The sequence below is a fragment of the Oncorhynchus kisutch genome, unplaced genomic scaffold (assembly GCF_002021735.2).
Source record: "Oncorhynchus kisutch isolate 150728-3 unplaced genomic scaffold, Okis_V2 Okis09a-Okis19a_hom, whole genome shotgun sequence".
NCBI classification, from domain to species: Eukaryota; Metazoa; Chordata; class Actinopteri; order Salmoniformes; family Salmonidae; genus Oncorhynchus; species Oncorhynchus kisutch.
In genome coordinates this window covers 20,922-36,636 of record NW_022261985.1, presented here as the reverse complement: position 1 = coordinate 36,636, position 15,715 = coordinate 20,922, and the positions used below count along the sequence as shown (strand labels likewise).

General features: G+C 43.7%; 1 protein-coding gene across 1 annotated transcript in view; it reads right to left on the bottom strand.

The window, feature by feature from the left end:
• Positions 1-15,715, bottom strand: part of LOC109885913 (MICOS complex subunit MIC19-like) — a 66,208-nt gene that overhangs the window by 32,650 nt on the left and 17,843 nt on the right. The window contains exons 2-3 of the mRNA XM_031815382.1: positions 12,464-12,478; positions 11,119-11,202 (exon numbers count right to left, since the gene is read on the bottom strand). Coding sequence (XP_031671242.1) covers positions 11,119-11,202; positions 12,464-12,478 — 99 coding nt within the window. The remainder of the gene's footprint in view (positions 1-11,118; positions 11,203-12,463; positions 12,479-15,715) is intronic.

The window sequence follows — 15,715 nt, the reverse complement described above, 5'->3', positions numbered from 1 at the left end:
CACAGTCAGCCGCTGTAACACAGTCAGCCACCTCATCGTCAGCCACCTCATCGTCAGCCGCTGTAACTTTTCTTAGCCACGTGCTTCTACATCTGCATTGCTTGCTGTTTGGGGTTTTGGCAGGGTTTCTGCACATTTGATTGATTGACTGATTGTTACACTGTTAGCCATTTCACATCAAAAGGGATACATCAGGGACATGTGTATGGAAGTTGGCTCCCAGGTTGATCTGAATGCAGAACTTTTCTCTGTCAGGTTAGGCCCTTTGCATGTGTAGGCATGCATGTGTTAGACTACAATACTTGTATCTCTCACACTCTCTGAGGGTCAGTGAGTGAGTGAGTGAGAGAGAGAGAGAGAGAGTGGGGACAGCTCCTGCTGCGTCATCCTATCTGCTGATAATGCAACAATAATTAAATGAGAGAAAAAGGAGAGCGAGAGAGAGTACTTAAACAGAGCAATACTCAATCATGAGGCATCAAAGCCAAAGGAACTGAGTAACATTAAGAAATGATATAGATGGAAGGAATGCAGTTTGGAAACCTACCAAAAAACAATTAGGCAACAACAAATTCAATCCCTTTTAGACAATTTCCTGGGTAAAACGTTCCACTGTAATAGTGAAGGTGTAAACTTGGCAGTAGAAAATCTTAACAGTATATTTGACCTCTCAGCTTCCCTATCAAATCTAAAAATCTCAAATAGAAAACCAAAGAAAATTAACAATAATGACAAATGGTTTGATGAAGAATGCAAAAATCTAAGAAAGAAATTGAGAAACCTGTCCAACCAAAAACATAGAGTCCCGGAAAACCTGAGTCTACGCCTTCACTATGGTGAATCACTAAAACAATACAGAAATACACTACGGAAAAAGAAGGAACAGCACGTCAGAAATCAGCTCAATGCAATTGAAGAATCCATAGACTCTAACCACTTCTGGGAAAATTGGAAAACACTAAAACAACAACACGAAGAATTATCTATCCAAAATGGAGATGTATGGGTAAACCACTTCTCCAATCTTTTTGGCTCTATAACAAAGAATAAAGAGCAAAAACATATACATGATCAAATACAGATCTTAGAATCAACTATTAAAGACTACCAGAACCCACTGGATTCTCCAATTACATTGAAAGAGTTACAGGACAAAATAAAAACCCTCCAACCCAAAAAGGCCTGTGGTGTTGATGGTATCCTCAATGTAATGATCAAATATACAGACAACAAATTCCAATTGGCTATACTAAAACTCTTTAACATCATACTTAGCTCTGGCATCTTCCCCAATATTTGGAACCAAGGACTGATCACCCCAATCCACAAAAGTGGAGACAAATTTGACCCCAATAACTACCGTGGAATATGTGTCAACAGTAACCTTGGGAAAATCCTCTGCATTATTATTAACAGCAGACTCGTACATTTCCTCAATGAAAACAATGTACTGAGCAAATGTCAAATTGGCTTTTTACCAAATTACCGTACAACAGACCATGTATTCACCCTGCACACCCTAATTGACAACCAAACAAACCAAAACAAAAGGCAAAGTCTTCTCATGCTTTGTTGATTTAAAAAAAGCCTTCGACTCAATCTGGCATGAGGGTCTGCTATACAAACTGATGGAAAGTGGTGTTGGGGGTAAAACATACGACATTATAAAATCCATGTACACAAACAACAAGTGTGCGGTTAAAATTGGCAAAAAAACACACACATTTCTTCACACAGGGTCGTGGGGTTAGACAGGGATGCAGCTTAAGCCCCACCCTCTTCAACATATATATCAACGAATTGGCGCGGGCACTAGAAAAGTCTGCAGCACCCGGCCTCCCCCTGCTAGAATCCGAACTCAAATGTCTGCTGTTTGCTGATGATCTGGTGCTTCTGTCACCAACCAAGGAGGGCCTACAGCAGCACCTAGATCTTATGCACAGATTCTGTCAGACCTGGGCCCTGACAGTAAATCTCAGTAAGACCAAAATAATCGTGTTCCAAAAAAGGTCCAGTCACCAGGACCACAAATACAAATTCCATCTAGACACTGTTGCCCTAGAGCACACAAAAAACTATACATACCTTGGCCTAAACATCAGCACCACAGGTAACTTCCACAAAGCTGTGAACGATCTGAGAGACAAGGCAAGAAGGGCATTCTATGCCATCAAAAGGAACATAAATTTCAACATACCAATTAGGATTTGGCAAAAAATACTTGAATCAGTCATAGAGCCCATTGCCCTTTATGGTTGTGAGGTCTGGGGTCCGCTCACCAACCAAGACTTCACAAAATGGGACAAACACCAAATTGAGACTCTGCACGCAGAATTCCGCAAAAATATCCTCCGTTTACAACGTAGAACACCAAATAATGCATGCAGAGCAGAATTAGGCCGATACCCACTAATTATCAAAATCCAGAAAAGAGCTGTTAAATTTTACAACCACCTAAAAGGAAGCGATTCACAAACCTTCCATAACAAAGCCATCACCTACAGAGAGATGAACCTGGAGAAGAGTCCCCTAAGCAAGCTGGTCCTGGGGCTCTGTTCACAAACACAAACTACAGAGCCCCAGGACAGCAGCACAATTAGACCCAACCAAATCATGAGAAAACAAAAAGATAACTACTTAACACATTGGAAAGAATTAACAAAAAAACAGAGCAAACTAGAATGCTATTTGGCCCTACACAGAGAGTACACAGCGGCAGAATACCTGACCACTGTGACTGACCCAAAATTAAGGAAAGCCTTGACTATGTACAGACTCAGTGAGCATAGCCTTGCTATTGAGAAAGGCCGCAGTAGGCAGACATGGCTCTCAAGAGAAGACAGGCTATGTGCTCACTGCCCACAAAATGAGGTGGAAACTGAGCTGCACTTCCTAACCTCCTGCCCAATGTATGACCATATTAGAGAGACATATTTCCCTCAGATTACACAGATCCACAAAGAATTCGAAAACAAATCCAATTTTGAAAAACTCCCATATCTACTGGGTGAAATTCCACAGTGTGCCATCACAGCAGCAAGATTTGTGACCTGTTGCCATGAGAAAAGGGCAACCAGTGAAGAACAAACACCATTGTAAATACAACCCATATTTATGCTTGTTTATTTTATCTTGTGTCCTTTAGCCATTTGTACATTATTAGAACACTGTATATATATATATAATATGACATTTGTAATGTCTTTACTGTTTTGAAACTTCTGTATGTGTAATGTTTACTGTTAATTTTTGTTGTTTTTCACTTTATATATTCACTTTGTATGTTGTCTACCTCACTTGCTTTGGCAATGTTAACACATGTTTCCCATGCCAATAAAGCCCTTGAATTGAATTGAGAGAGAAACACACACACACACACACACACACACACACACACACACACACCTGGCTCCCGCTGCTACACACCGTGACTGAAGGACCGGACTGATAATGTCCTCACTGCACTTCTACTGCAGTCCCCCAATAATGTCACTTCTCTTACTGTGACTTATGGCTGCCAACACCCCATCAACTGGAGCTGGCCTACTGTGTGATCTTGTTGACTTGACCGGTTAAGGGAACGTCCTGGCCTACTGTGTGATCTTGTTGACTTGACCGGTTAAGGGAACATCCTGGCCTACTGTGTGATCTTGTTGACTTGACCGGTTAAGGGAACGTCCTGGCCTACTGTGTGAACTTGTTGACTTGACCAGTTAAGGGAACGTCCTGGCCTACTGTGTGATCTTGTTGACTTGACCGGTTAAGGGAACATCCTGGCCTACTGTGTGATCTTGTTGACTTGACCGGTTAAGGGAACGTCCTGGCCTACTGTGTGATCTTGTTGACTTGACCGGTTAAGGGAACTGGGATTGATACAAACTTGTTTTGAAGAAGTTCCTTTTATGTGATGGTTTTAGACAAGTTATTCAGATCCACTTGAGTTTTGGATCAGAGCAGCTGCTATTTAACTAATATGCATTGTGTTCACATCTAAAATGGTTTAGTTAGGGGAATGGGGAGATCATACACACTAAAAAGTAACTAGAGCTCCTGTTGCTGAGAAGGACCAGCCAACGGACCAGACCAGCCAACATTTAAGACCACACCACTGATTCCAGCAGGTAACACACTTTGTTGCTCTGTTGACGTTCGTTCCACATACAGTTTAAAAGTCCTTTAAATGATTTGGTCTAGTCTTTCCACTGCCTGAGTCTCAGTATGATGCAGACTCACAGAAGGCGTTGTTGAAAAGTAAAAGACACATTGTCATGCCACGACTGCAGATGCTTCTGCTCCAAGGTAGACAAAGTATTGATCAGGTGGTGAATAGGAGCTATTACTGAGACTAAACACTCCATCTCTGTATCTCTTTCATACAGGAGTTGTACTTTACTTCAAGGACTGTGAGGTGGCAATTGTAACGGTGATTGTCCCCCCAACGCGGGGCGAGAGGAAAATCCAATTCCATCAATAGACATGGACTAGAGCGAGCAAAAGAGATGAAAATGAAGAATAAAAACGTGAGATGAGCAAGAGAGAGACAAAGAGAAAGGAAAAACGAATGAGGCTCATTCTCAACACGGGGAACTGAAAAACAGGGAAAGACAAAGAGAAAAAAACACAGAGTGCAGATTGTTAAATATGAGATTGTTTTACAGCAGATATTGAGTGAAAATGTAATCTATATATATATTGTTTTCTGAGTCAATTTGGCCACTGTGGCCAATGAGCACAGCCATGGTGCGCTGAGCTGTCCAGGCCCTGGTGATGGCCTGTCACTAGGAACCCTCTGATGAATGGCTGTGTTGAATTGAAAGAGACATGTAATATATAGCAGACTTTTATTCTCTCTGTGTGCGTTTGGTTCGGAGGGTGTGTGTGTGTACGGGAGAGAGAGAGAGAGAGAGATGTTGTGAGGAGAAGAGAGCGCAAGAGAGCGAGAGAGGGCTAAAGGTTATGACAGAAGAATATGAGCGAGTGACAGAGACAGCAGGAGAGAGGGAGATGAAAGAGGTAGGAGACCAAAACAGAGCTGGACAGAGATGGGAAAGGAAGAATAGAGAGGCTGTTAAGAAGATTCTAACCAACAGCAACTCCAGCAGTTTCCCTGAGCGATTCACAGCAAGACAACATGCAATACGCCCGCCATTGATCCACAAGTCACACACAGAATAACAAACTCTCATAACGACACACACACAAACACATAATACACTCACCTTTGTTTTTCTGACAGTTCTAGTCTAGTGTGCCACCATTTCAATGACCTTGAAATAAGACCCCCCAATGAAGCTATCCAATAAATGACCCAAAACAAGCATGTATGCTGCTTGTGCAGAGCCTTCAGGAAGTATTTCTGTTGTGTTACAGCCCGAATTTAAAAATTATTTGAGATTTTTTCCCCTCACAGTACCCCATAATGTCAAAGTAGAAACATGCTTTTTATTTATTTATTATAAATTAATTTAAAAAAGGTGAAATGTCTTGAGTCAATAAGTATTCAACCCCTTTGTTATGGCAAACCTAAATAAGTTCAGGAGTAAAAATTTGCTTAACAAGTCACATAATAAGTTGCATGGAATCACTGCGTGTGCAAAAACAGTGTTGAACATAATATTTGAATGACTTCCTCATCTCTGTACCTCAGTTGAGCGGTGAATTTCAAACACAGATTCAACCACAAAGACCAGGGAGGTTTTCCAATGCCTCTCAAAGAAGGAGACCTATTGGTAGATGGGTACAAATAAAATAAAAAGCAGACATTGAATATCCCTTTGAGCACGGTGAAGTTATTAATTACACTTTGGATGGTGTATCAATACACCCTTCAGGAGAGGAAGGAAACCACACAGGGATTTCACCACGAAGCCAATGGTGACTTTAAAACAGTTGTGATAGGAGAAAACTGAGGATGGGTCAACAACATTGTAGTTACTCCACAATAGTAACCTAAATGAGAGTGAAAAGGAGGAAGCCTGTACAGAATAGAAATACTCCAGAACATGCATCCTGTTTGCAATAAGGAACTAAAGTAAAACTAAAGAAATGAACTTTATGTGTTGAATACAAAGTGTTACGTTTGGGGCAAATCCAACACACCACTGAGCACCACTCTTCATATCTTCAAGCATGGTGGTGACTGCTTCATATTATGGGTATGCTCGTCCTCGGCAAGAACTAGGGAGTTTTCCAACAGACACTGGGAGACAAATTCACCTTTCAGCAGGACGATAACCTAAAACACAAGGCCAAATATACACTGGAGTTGCTTCCCAAGACGACATTGAATGTTCCCGAGTGGCCTAGTTACAGTTGTAGCTTAAACCAGCTTGAAAATCTATGGCAAGACATGAACATGGCCCAGCTGGTAGAGCATGGCACTGACAACGCCAGCTGTGGGTTTGATTCCCACGGGGGACAGTATGAAAAAGAAAGGAAATGTCTGCATTCACTACTGTAAGTCTATCTGGGACAGACTGTCTGCCAAAATGACTCAAATCAACAACTAACGTGACAGAGCTTCAAGAATGTTTTAAAGAAGAAATGTGTAAATATTGTACAATCAAGGTGTGCAAAGCTCTTTGACATACCCAGCAAGACTCACAGCTGTAATCACTGCCAAAGGTGATGCTAACATGCATTGACTCAGTGGGTTGAATACATATCTAATGAAGATGGTGTTTCATTTTTCATAAATCTTTTACAAATGTTAGAATTATTCTTCCACTTCGACATTGCAGAGTATTTTTTGTAAAATGTTGAAAAGAAAATGACAATTAAATCCCAATTTGAAAGAACAAAACATAAGTCAAGGAGTGAGAATACTTTCTGAAGGCTCTGTATGTGACAGGTCCGTGAAATGGAACAAGCATTTGGGGCCGGTGGCATTGATCATATTAATACCGATCTATAAATGTATAGGACTGAAGCTCACTGGTGTTCAGCACATCCAGTCCCCTGTCCCCTCTTCTCCCTCCAGTCCCCTGTCCCCTCTTCTCCCTCCAGTCCCCAGTCCCCTCTTCTCCCTCCAGTCCCCTGTCCCCTCTTCTCCCTCCAGTCCCCTGTCCCCTCTTCTCCCTCCAGTCCCCTGTCCCTTCTTCTCCCTCCAGTCCCCTGTCCCCTCTTCTCCCTCCAGCCCCCTTTCACTCCCTATCCCTCCCTCCCTCTCGCTCAACCCTCTATCCACCCTCTCCCTACCTCTCTTTCCCCTCTCTCCCCCCTCATCCCTCTCTCTGTCTCCCTCTCCTCATGATGTGTGAAGGTGATTTGTTGTCACAGCGTGGGGATATTGAGCTGGGACCATATAGCTGATGGATGACCACCTGTCAGGTCAATAAGAGCTTACGTTAGTAGTACCACTAGACTCAGATCAGTTCTATGATGACAGCTCCCACTGGATCCTACACACAGCAGCATGGCACCAACTGTTCTCCAGTCAGCTGGATTTCTCATGACTTTCATCAACTTATCTCTGCTCATGTCTTCGTGCCATCAGCATTGCAGCCTTTACTGTGTACTAGTCTTGTAGTAATCTAACAACCAATCTAACCAACATTATTACAATGTTCTCAATCAAACATTGTACCAGGTAAGGACAGTCCACAATGGCCTTAAAATAAAGCTAAAACCAATTCTTCTGTAGTCACTGAGAAAACGTCTTCCCCCCCGAACAGTTTAATTCTGTTTTCTCTTATTCCTACGAGTATCATCACATGGACATAGTATTTCTAACTAGTGGTTTATTATGTTGTTGCTATAGTATATCTAACTAGTGGTTTATTATGTTGTTGCTATAGTATATCTAACTACAGGTTTATTATGTTGTTGCTATAGTATTTCTAACCACAGGTTTATTATGTTGTTGCTATAGTATTTCTAACTAGTGGTTTATTATGTTGTTGCTATAGTATATCTAACTACAGGTTTATTATGTTGTTGCTATAGTATTTCTAACCACAGGTTTATTATGTTGTTGCTATAGTATATCTAACTACAGGTTTATTATGTTGTTTCTATAGTATATCTAACTAGTGGTTTATTATGTTGTTGCTATAGTATTTCTAACTAGTGGTTTATTATGTTGTTGCTATAGTATATCTAACTAGTGGTTTATTATGTTGTTGCTATAGTATTTCTAACTAGTGGTTTATTATGTTGTTGCTATAGTATTTCTAACTAGTGGTTTATTATGTTGTTACTATAGTATTTCTAACTAGTGGTTTATTATGTTATTGCTATAGTATTTCTAACTAGTGGTTTATTATGTTGTTACTATAGTATATCTAACTACAGGTTTATTATGTTGTTGCTATAGTATTTCTAACTAGTGGTTTATTATGTTGTTGCTATAGTATTTCTAACTAGTGGTTTATTATGTTGTTACTATAGTATTTCTAACTAGTGGTTTATTATGTTGTTGCTATAGTATTTCTAACTAGTGGTTTATTATGTTGTTGCTATAGTATATATCTAACTAGTGGTTTATTATTCTGTTGCTATAGTATATCTAACTAGTGGTTTATTATGTTGTTACTATAGTATATATCTAACTAGTGGTTTATTATGTTGTTGCTATAGTATTTCTAACTACAGGTTTATTATGTTGTTGCTATAGTATATCTAACTACAGGTTTATTATGTTGTTGCTATAGTATTTCTAACCACAGGTTTATTATGTTGTTACTATAGTATATATCTAACTAGTGGTTTATTATGTTGTTACTATAGTATTTCTAACTAGTGGTTTATTATGTTGTTGCTATAGTATATCTAACTACAGGTTTATTATGTTGTTGCTATAGTATTTCTAACTACAGGTTTATTATGTTGTTGCTATAGTATTTCTAACTAGTGGTTTATTATGTTGTTACTATAGTATATCTAACTAGTGGTTTATTATGTTGTTGCTATAGTATTTCTAACTAGTGGTTTATTATTCTGTTACTATAGTATTTCTAACTAGTGGTGTATTATTCTGTTGCTATAGTATTTCTAACTAGTGGTGTATTATTCTGTTGCTACAGTGTTTCCAAGGGAGAGAGGTTACAGGTGAAAACAGTGTTGATATTGATCTGCTATTCTTTTTGAATGATTTATTGATGACCAGACTTGTCAAGCGTCATTAAATAAGACCTCTCCACTTCACTACTTCACAGAGACACTACCATACTCCAAGTAACTGTTAACTGTCCCAACTGTCCATAGGACCAGGATTTGTCATATGTACGTGATCTGACCAGGAACAACACCTAACTCTAGCATTTGGTAAACTAATAGTTTGACCACCAACTCCTTTAGGGTTGTCTTTGGCTGCTATGAAGGTGTTGGTACATCCAAATCGTTGCTCTATTCTTTCCCAGCTTGAAGAGATGTCTTATGGAGTTGAGTGAGATGGTCAGTAGGGAGACAAATCTTTTAGCGGACAAAGTGTTTGACCCCTGTTCCCACCACTATGATGCAGATTGTGTGTGTGCATGTGTGGGCTTTCGTATTCATTAGAGTGCATATCTGACTTATTCCACTATGACATTGTACAGAAGGAGCCAAACCGGTTGGACCCCTATTCCCTTCATTAAAGACACTAACCCAACTGGGAAAAGTGTGAAGACTAATTGTCAGATAGATTTTAGGGGACAAACCTATACAAAGCAAAGTATTAAACCTCTCCTCCCTATCTAGAGGGGACAACACATTGGGAAACAGCTTGGGGGTGTCAGTTTAAGTGGACTAAACAAGGTATTTGACCCCTCGTACCCTCCCTAGGGGACATATCTGACTGAGAACAGCAGCATGGTCTGTCTGTACAGGCCAGATCTCACACTGTGTGTACGGTGTGTCTCTCTCTGTGTGTGTGTGTGATTTGACCTCTCATCTTTAGCAGGAGGGGGAAAAGAGTGCAAGAGATCACACTGGCAGCAGCGTGAGGTTTCCACCTGGAGGAGGGATACCAAGGCCAGTTTGACAGCAGTGGCAGAGAAAAAGGGAGAGAAAGTGTTAAGATGTTTCCCCTCATCTTTAGTCTGAGAGGGAGGGAGGGAGGGAGGGAGGGAGGGAGGGAGGGAGGGAGGGAGGGAGGGAGGGAGGGAGGGAGGGAGGGAGGGAGGGAGGGAGGGAGGGAGGGAGGGAGGGAGGGAGGGAGGGAAAGTGTTGAGGGGAAACATCTTTAGTCTGATAACACCGTAGGGGCTTATGGTGTAGAGCGAGAGGGGGGAGGGAGGGGAGCGAGGGAGGGAGCGAGGAGGGAGCGAGCGAGCGAGGAGGGAGGGAGCGAGGAGGGAGGGAGCGAGGAGGGAGGGAGCGAGGAGGAAGGGAGCGAGGAGGGAGGGAGGGAGGAGGGAGGGAACGAGGGAGGAATCGAGGAGGGAGGGAGGGAGCGAGGACGCAGAGTTTCTCTATCAAAAGTTCCCTCAGGCAGCAGAGATGGTGTGAGGTGTGATGCAGACTCCGTATGGTGTAGTGTGTTACAGTGTAAGGCTGAGTGGAGTGAAACAAGCTATTTTAAGTAGGGTGTATGCTGATGATATATAATGTGCTGCGTAGTGGGCTGTATAGAGCACTACTGGATAACATGCTGTGTAGTGGGCTGTATAGAGCACTACTGGATAATGTGCTGTGTAGTGGGCTGTATAGAGCCCTACTGGATAACGTGCTGTGTAGTGGGCTGTATAGAGCACTACTGGATAACGTGCTGTGTAGTGGGCTGTATAGAGCACTACTGGATAACGTGCTGTGTAGTGGGCTGTATAGAGCACTACTGGATAACGTGCTGTGTAGTGGGCTGTATAGAGCACTACTGGATAACGTGCTGTGTAGTGGGCTGTATAGAGCACTACTGGATAACGTGCTGTGTAGTGGGCTGTATAGAGCACTACTGGATAACGTGCTGTGTAGTGGGCTGTATAGAGCCCTACTGGATAACGTGCTGTGTAGTGGGCTGTATAGAGCCCTACTGGATAACGTGCTGTGTAGTGGGCTGTATAGAGCACTACTGGATAACGTGCTGTGTAGTGGGCTGTATAGAGCACTACTGGATAACGTACTGTGTAGTGGGCTGTATAGAGCCCTACTGGATGCTGTGTAGTGTACTAAGTAGTATGCTGGTTGATAGTGTTCCCTTACCCTGTCCTCCAGCCTGGCAACCTGTTCCCTGTAGAAGGCATCCTGTTTCTTCAGTTCCTGGTCTCTGAGCTCCAGCTGCTTGGCCTAAACACACGAAAGAGAGAGGAGAGGGGAGAGAAGAGAGATCAGAGGAGAGGAGGAGGAGAGAAGGAGAGAGAAGAGAGGAGACATTACTAGAGCATTCAGTCAACCATGGACACAGAAGAGACACAGGACACACTCGGGATAACTCAGTCAACAGCAGTTACAGGGGATAGAGAACACAAAAAATGGACAACACACTTTCCATTACCAGAGCCATGAGTGGATGTGGACGTGGGGTATTGGGGCATGGGTTATTGGGAAGTGATGGGGGATGCCAAGAGACAGCTCTCTCACTCATTGCCTTCTGCTACTTTCAAGGACATCGGTGTGTGTGTGTGTGCATCTGCAGAAATGTGTGTGTGTGTGTGTGTGTATCTGCAGAAATGTGTGTATGTGTGTGTGTGTGTGTGTGTAGATACACTGCAGTCTGACAGGGGAGATAGCATCAGACCAGGACAATGGAAGGCCTGCTCTCTTTATTTATGACCCTGTGATACCAGTACTGCTCTTTTCTACAGTGACCTTCAATAAACACCCATCTGACTCCAGCTGATCTCCCCTATGATACAAGACTGTCAGCTCTGAGGAAATCAACTTCAGAGCCTACACAAGGCCCTATACACTAAACTGCCGGAGGAATATATATATGTGAGTGAGAGAGTGAAAGTGAGAGTGAGAGAAGGGATGATGGGACCCTCCTACACCTGGTTGGGAGACAGAGAGAGAGCGACAGAGAGAGAGAGAGAGAGCGAGATGGGGTGCGAGAGAGAGAGAGAGCGAGATGGGGTGCGAGAGGGAGGAGACAGCGAGATGGGGTGCGAGAGAGAGAGAGATGGGGTGCGAGAGAGAGAGAGATGGGGTGCGTGAGAGAGAGATGGGGTGCGAGAGAGAGAGATGGGGTGCGAGAGAGAGAGAGAGAGATGGGGTGCGAGAGAGAGAGAGAGAGAGAGAGAGAGAGAGAGAGAGAGAGAGAGAGAGAGAGAGAGAGAGAGAGAGAGATGGGGTGCGAGAGAGAGAGAGAGAGAGAGAGAGAGAGAGAGAGATGGGGTGCGAGAGAGAGAGAGAGATGGGGGTGCGAGAGAGAGAGAGAGAGAGAGAGAGAGAGAGAGATGGGGTGCGAGAGAGAGAGAGAGAGAGAGAGATGGGGTGCGAGAGAGAGAGAGAGAGAGAGAGAGAGAGAGAGAGAGAGATGGGGTGCGAGAGAGAGATGGGGTGCGAGAGAGAGAGATGGGGAGCTCAGCGCTCAGCGCTCCAGTCTTACCTTCCCTGTAATCTCCTGAAGACAGAAAGCATTTAAAGAGAACGAGAGGAAGAGAGAAAGAAAGACAGAGCAGAGTGCTGATAAAACGTTGAACATAGAGCATCTTTAATTTATGGGAATCACGAAACTCATCTGCATTTCCTGCAAATTCTCAGCAACAAAAGTGATTAAATTAAGATCCTACATCTATGTACACATTGAAAGACATACAGACTAACTGAACTGAACTAAATTGACTGACTGAGCTGTGCTATGCGTGACTGTTAGAAGACGGGCTCAATGAAATCTAATAGTGTACTGGGCAGCCCAAACGGTGACCCTGTGTGCCAGAAAACTGTCTCCCTTCCACAGCTCAATCAAGCTTGAAACAGAACATCTCTGACAGGGGCGGGTAGGACTTTGTATCACCATGATTACAGATGGAGAAAGACAAAAGAAACACACGCCCAGACACAAACATGGCTCAGACACGTCAACACACACACTGATCCCAAACATACACACAGCAGAGCAGCTGTACTCACAGAGTGGGGAGACAGAACTGTGTGGTAAAAGGGAAACTAAAGGGACATTAAAAAAGGGAGGCAGTGACACAAATGTGTCCAGGGATTTTGTTTCTCTTCTCTGTGTGTCTGATCGTGTAGCAGGTGTTAAGAGTTTCTCTTTGGACTACAGTAGTTCATATGGTCTAATTCAGACAACACACACACTGCACGATGTCAGGATTTCTTCTCACTGATTAACCCCATTCAGTGGCCCTAAAGATAATCTAATCATACTAAAGCCCAAACAATGGGACAGCCTTCCATGACCACCGATCCACTTTTGTTCCCCTAATGAAGAGGCTGTAGGGGGGAGAGGAGGGGGGGGGGGGGGTGAAAGTGGAGACAAAAAGAAAAGGGAAGCGAACTTGAAAAAGGGAAGAGAGAATGAAAAGGATGGATAAAAGGTGATTTATCATAGTGAACCGTCAGGCTGGCCACCGTTCCTCTGACATGTGGCCCTCATAGTGAGCAGTCAGGCAGGCCACCGTTCCTCTGACATGTGGCCCTCATAGTGAGCAGTCAGGCAGGCCACCGTTCCTCTGACATGTGACCCTCATAGTGAACCGTCAGGCTGACCACCGTTCCTCTGACATGTGGCCCTCATAGTGAACCGTCAGGCTGGCCACCGTTCCTCTGACATGTGACTCTCATAGTGAACCGTCAGGCTGACCACCGTTCCTCTGACATGTGACCCTCATAGTGAACCGTCAGGCTGACCACCGTTCCTCTGACATGTGACCCTCATAGTGAGCAGTCAGGCTGACCACCGTTCCTCTGACATGTGACCCTCATAGTGAGCAGTCAGGCTGACCACCGTTCCTCTGACATGTGACCCTCATAGTGAGCAGTCAGGCTGACCACCGTTCCTCTGACATGTGGCCCTCATAGTGAGCAGTCAGGCAGGCCACCGTTCCTCTGACATGTGGCCCTCATAGTGAGCAGTCAGGCAGGCCACCGCTCCTCTGACATGTGGCCCTCAGGAGGGACAGAGAAAGAGAGGAAGTTGTGAGAACAAAGAGAGCAAGAGAGAGAAAGAAATAAAGAGAGAGAAAAGTAAAGACCAAGAGGCACTAAAATAGACAAATCCTCTCATGTTTGGGACCATGTCCAGGGCTGGTTTCCAAAAGCCTCGTAGCACTAAGATCCTCTTAATTACTAATCTAAATGGATGAACGGTGATCTAGGTGCTACGATGCGTTTGGGAAACCAGCCCTGGACATTACACCAAAGTAAAAGTACTGTAGTTACACAAACTTTTCTCATAGTGTCTGCATCTGGCTGACAGAGCAGGCCTTAGAGACCCTATCGTCAGATTAAACACATCGTTTAGGGGGCTGAACGTCTCGCTGAATATCAATTAGCTGCCGGCGAATAAATAAGCGGCAGCCATGTTTTTTAATTAGCAGAGTGCTGCAGTTTGGCCGCTGTATGAAGGGAGCAAAAATGCAAACAGTGTGTGTGTGTGTGTGTGTGTGTGTGTGTGTGTGTGTGTGTGTGTGTGTGACACAAGCACGATGTGCTGTGTCAGGAGCCGACTTTCATTCCAACTCCCTCACTCTTTAAAGACTTCTAAAGGAAGGTAAAGAGCAGAAATAAAAATAACTGCAGCATTGAGAGAGCTCAGAGTGTTGGGGAACGTGATGATGGAGAACTGCATTACCTCATAAGCATGTACACACAATTTCTAGTCAGGATTCATACGCTCTCCCAACTTTTGCACACCCTGAAAGATAACTCACTCGGTTTATCTACAATTACAGAACTAATTACAGAACTGACCACTCCATATGGCTTTGATGACATCCTTGCATATGATGGCATTGCAAACAAAGCACACTAAATTGGAACCACTTCTTCCACATCCTTCTCTCAGTCTTTGACCACTCCTGAGCCTGTCTATGACTGGCCCCATCCCTCACTACATCATAATCAATGCTCTCTCACTCAGGCAGCCCATCTAAATGACCGGTACAACACACAGGTCAGAGTTGCACAGTGGGGCCCATACATCACAGAGCTGCTTGACAGGGCCCGGTGACAAACTAATTCTGATGCGGTGCACTGTCCGCTCCAGCAGGCAAAGGGTCAGGGGTCAGGCCAATGTGACCGCTGGTTGGTGTCAATTGGCTGAGGAACAGAGGTGGTGTGAGGGATGGAGGGAGGAGAGGGACAGAGAGAGATTAAGGGAGAGAGAGAGAGAGGGTGTCCAGTGCAGGTCAATGAATATGGATGAACATGGCAGAAAGAGAGGTGAATTTGAGTTGTCAAATTTGGACAAGGTGAATATTTGAAGACTAGTCAATCAATAACAAACAAGCAGTGCCGGCAAACAACTTCACTACCACACACACACTTCATTCACCATGCACAGACATGCATACACACACTTCATTCACCATGCACAGACATGCATACACACACACACACACACACACACACACTTCATTCACCATGCACAGACATGCATACACACACACACACACACACACACACTTCATTCACCATGCACAGACATGCATGCATACACACACACTTAATTCACCATGCACAGACATGCATACACACACACACACACACACACACACACACACACACACACACACACACACACACACACACACTTCATTCACCATGCACAGACATGCATACACACACACACACACACACACTTCCCACACACCATTCACTAGACATAAATCCACCCACA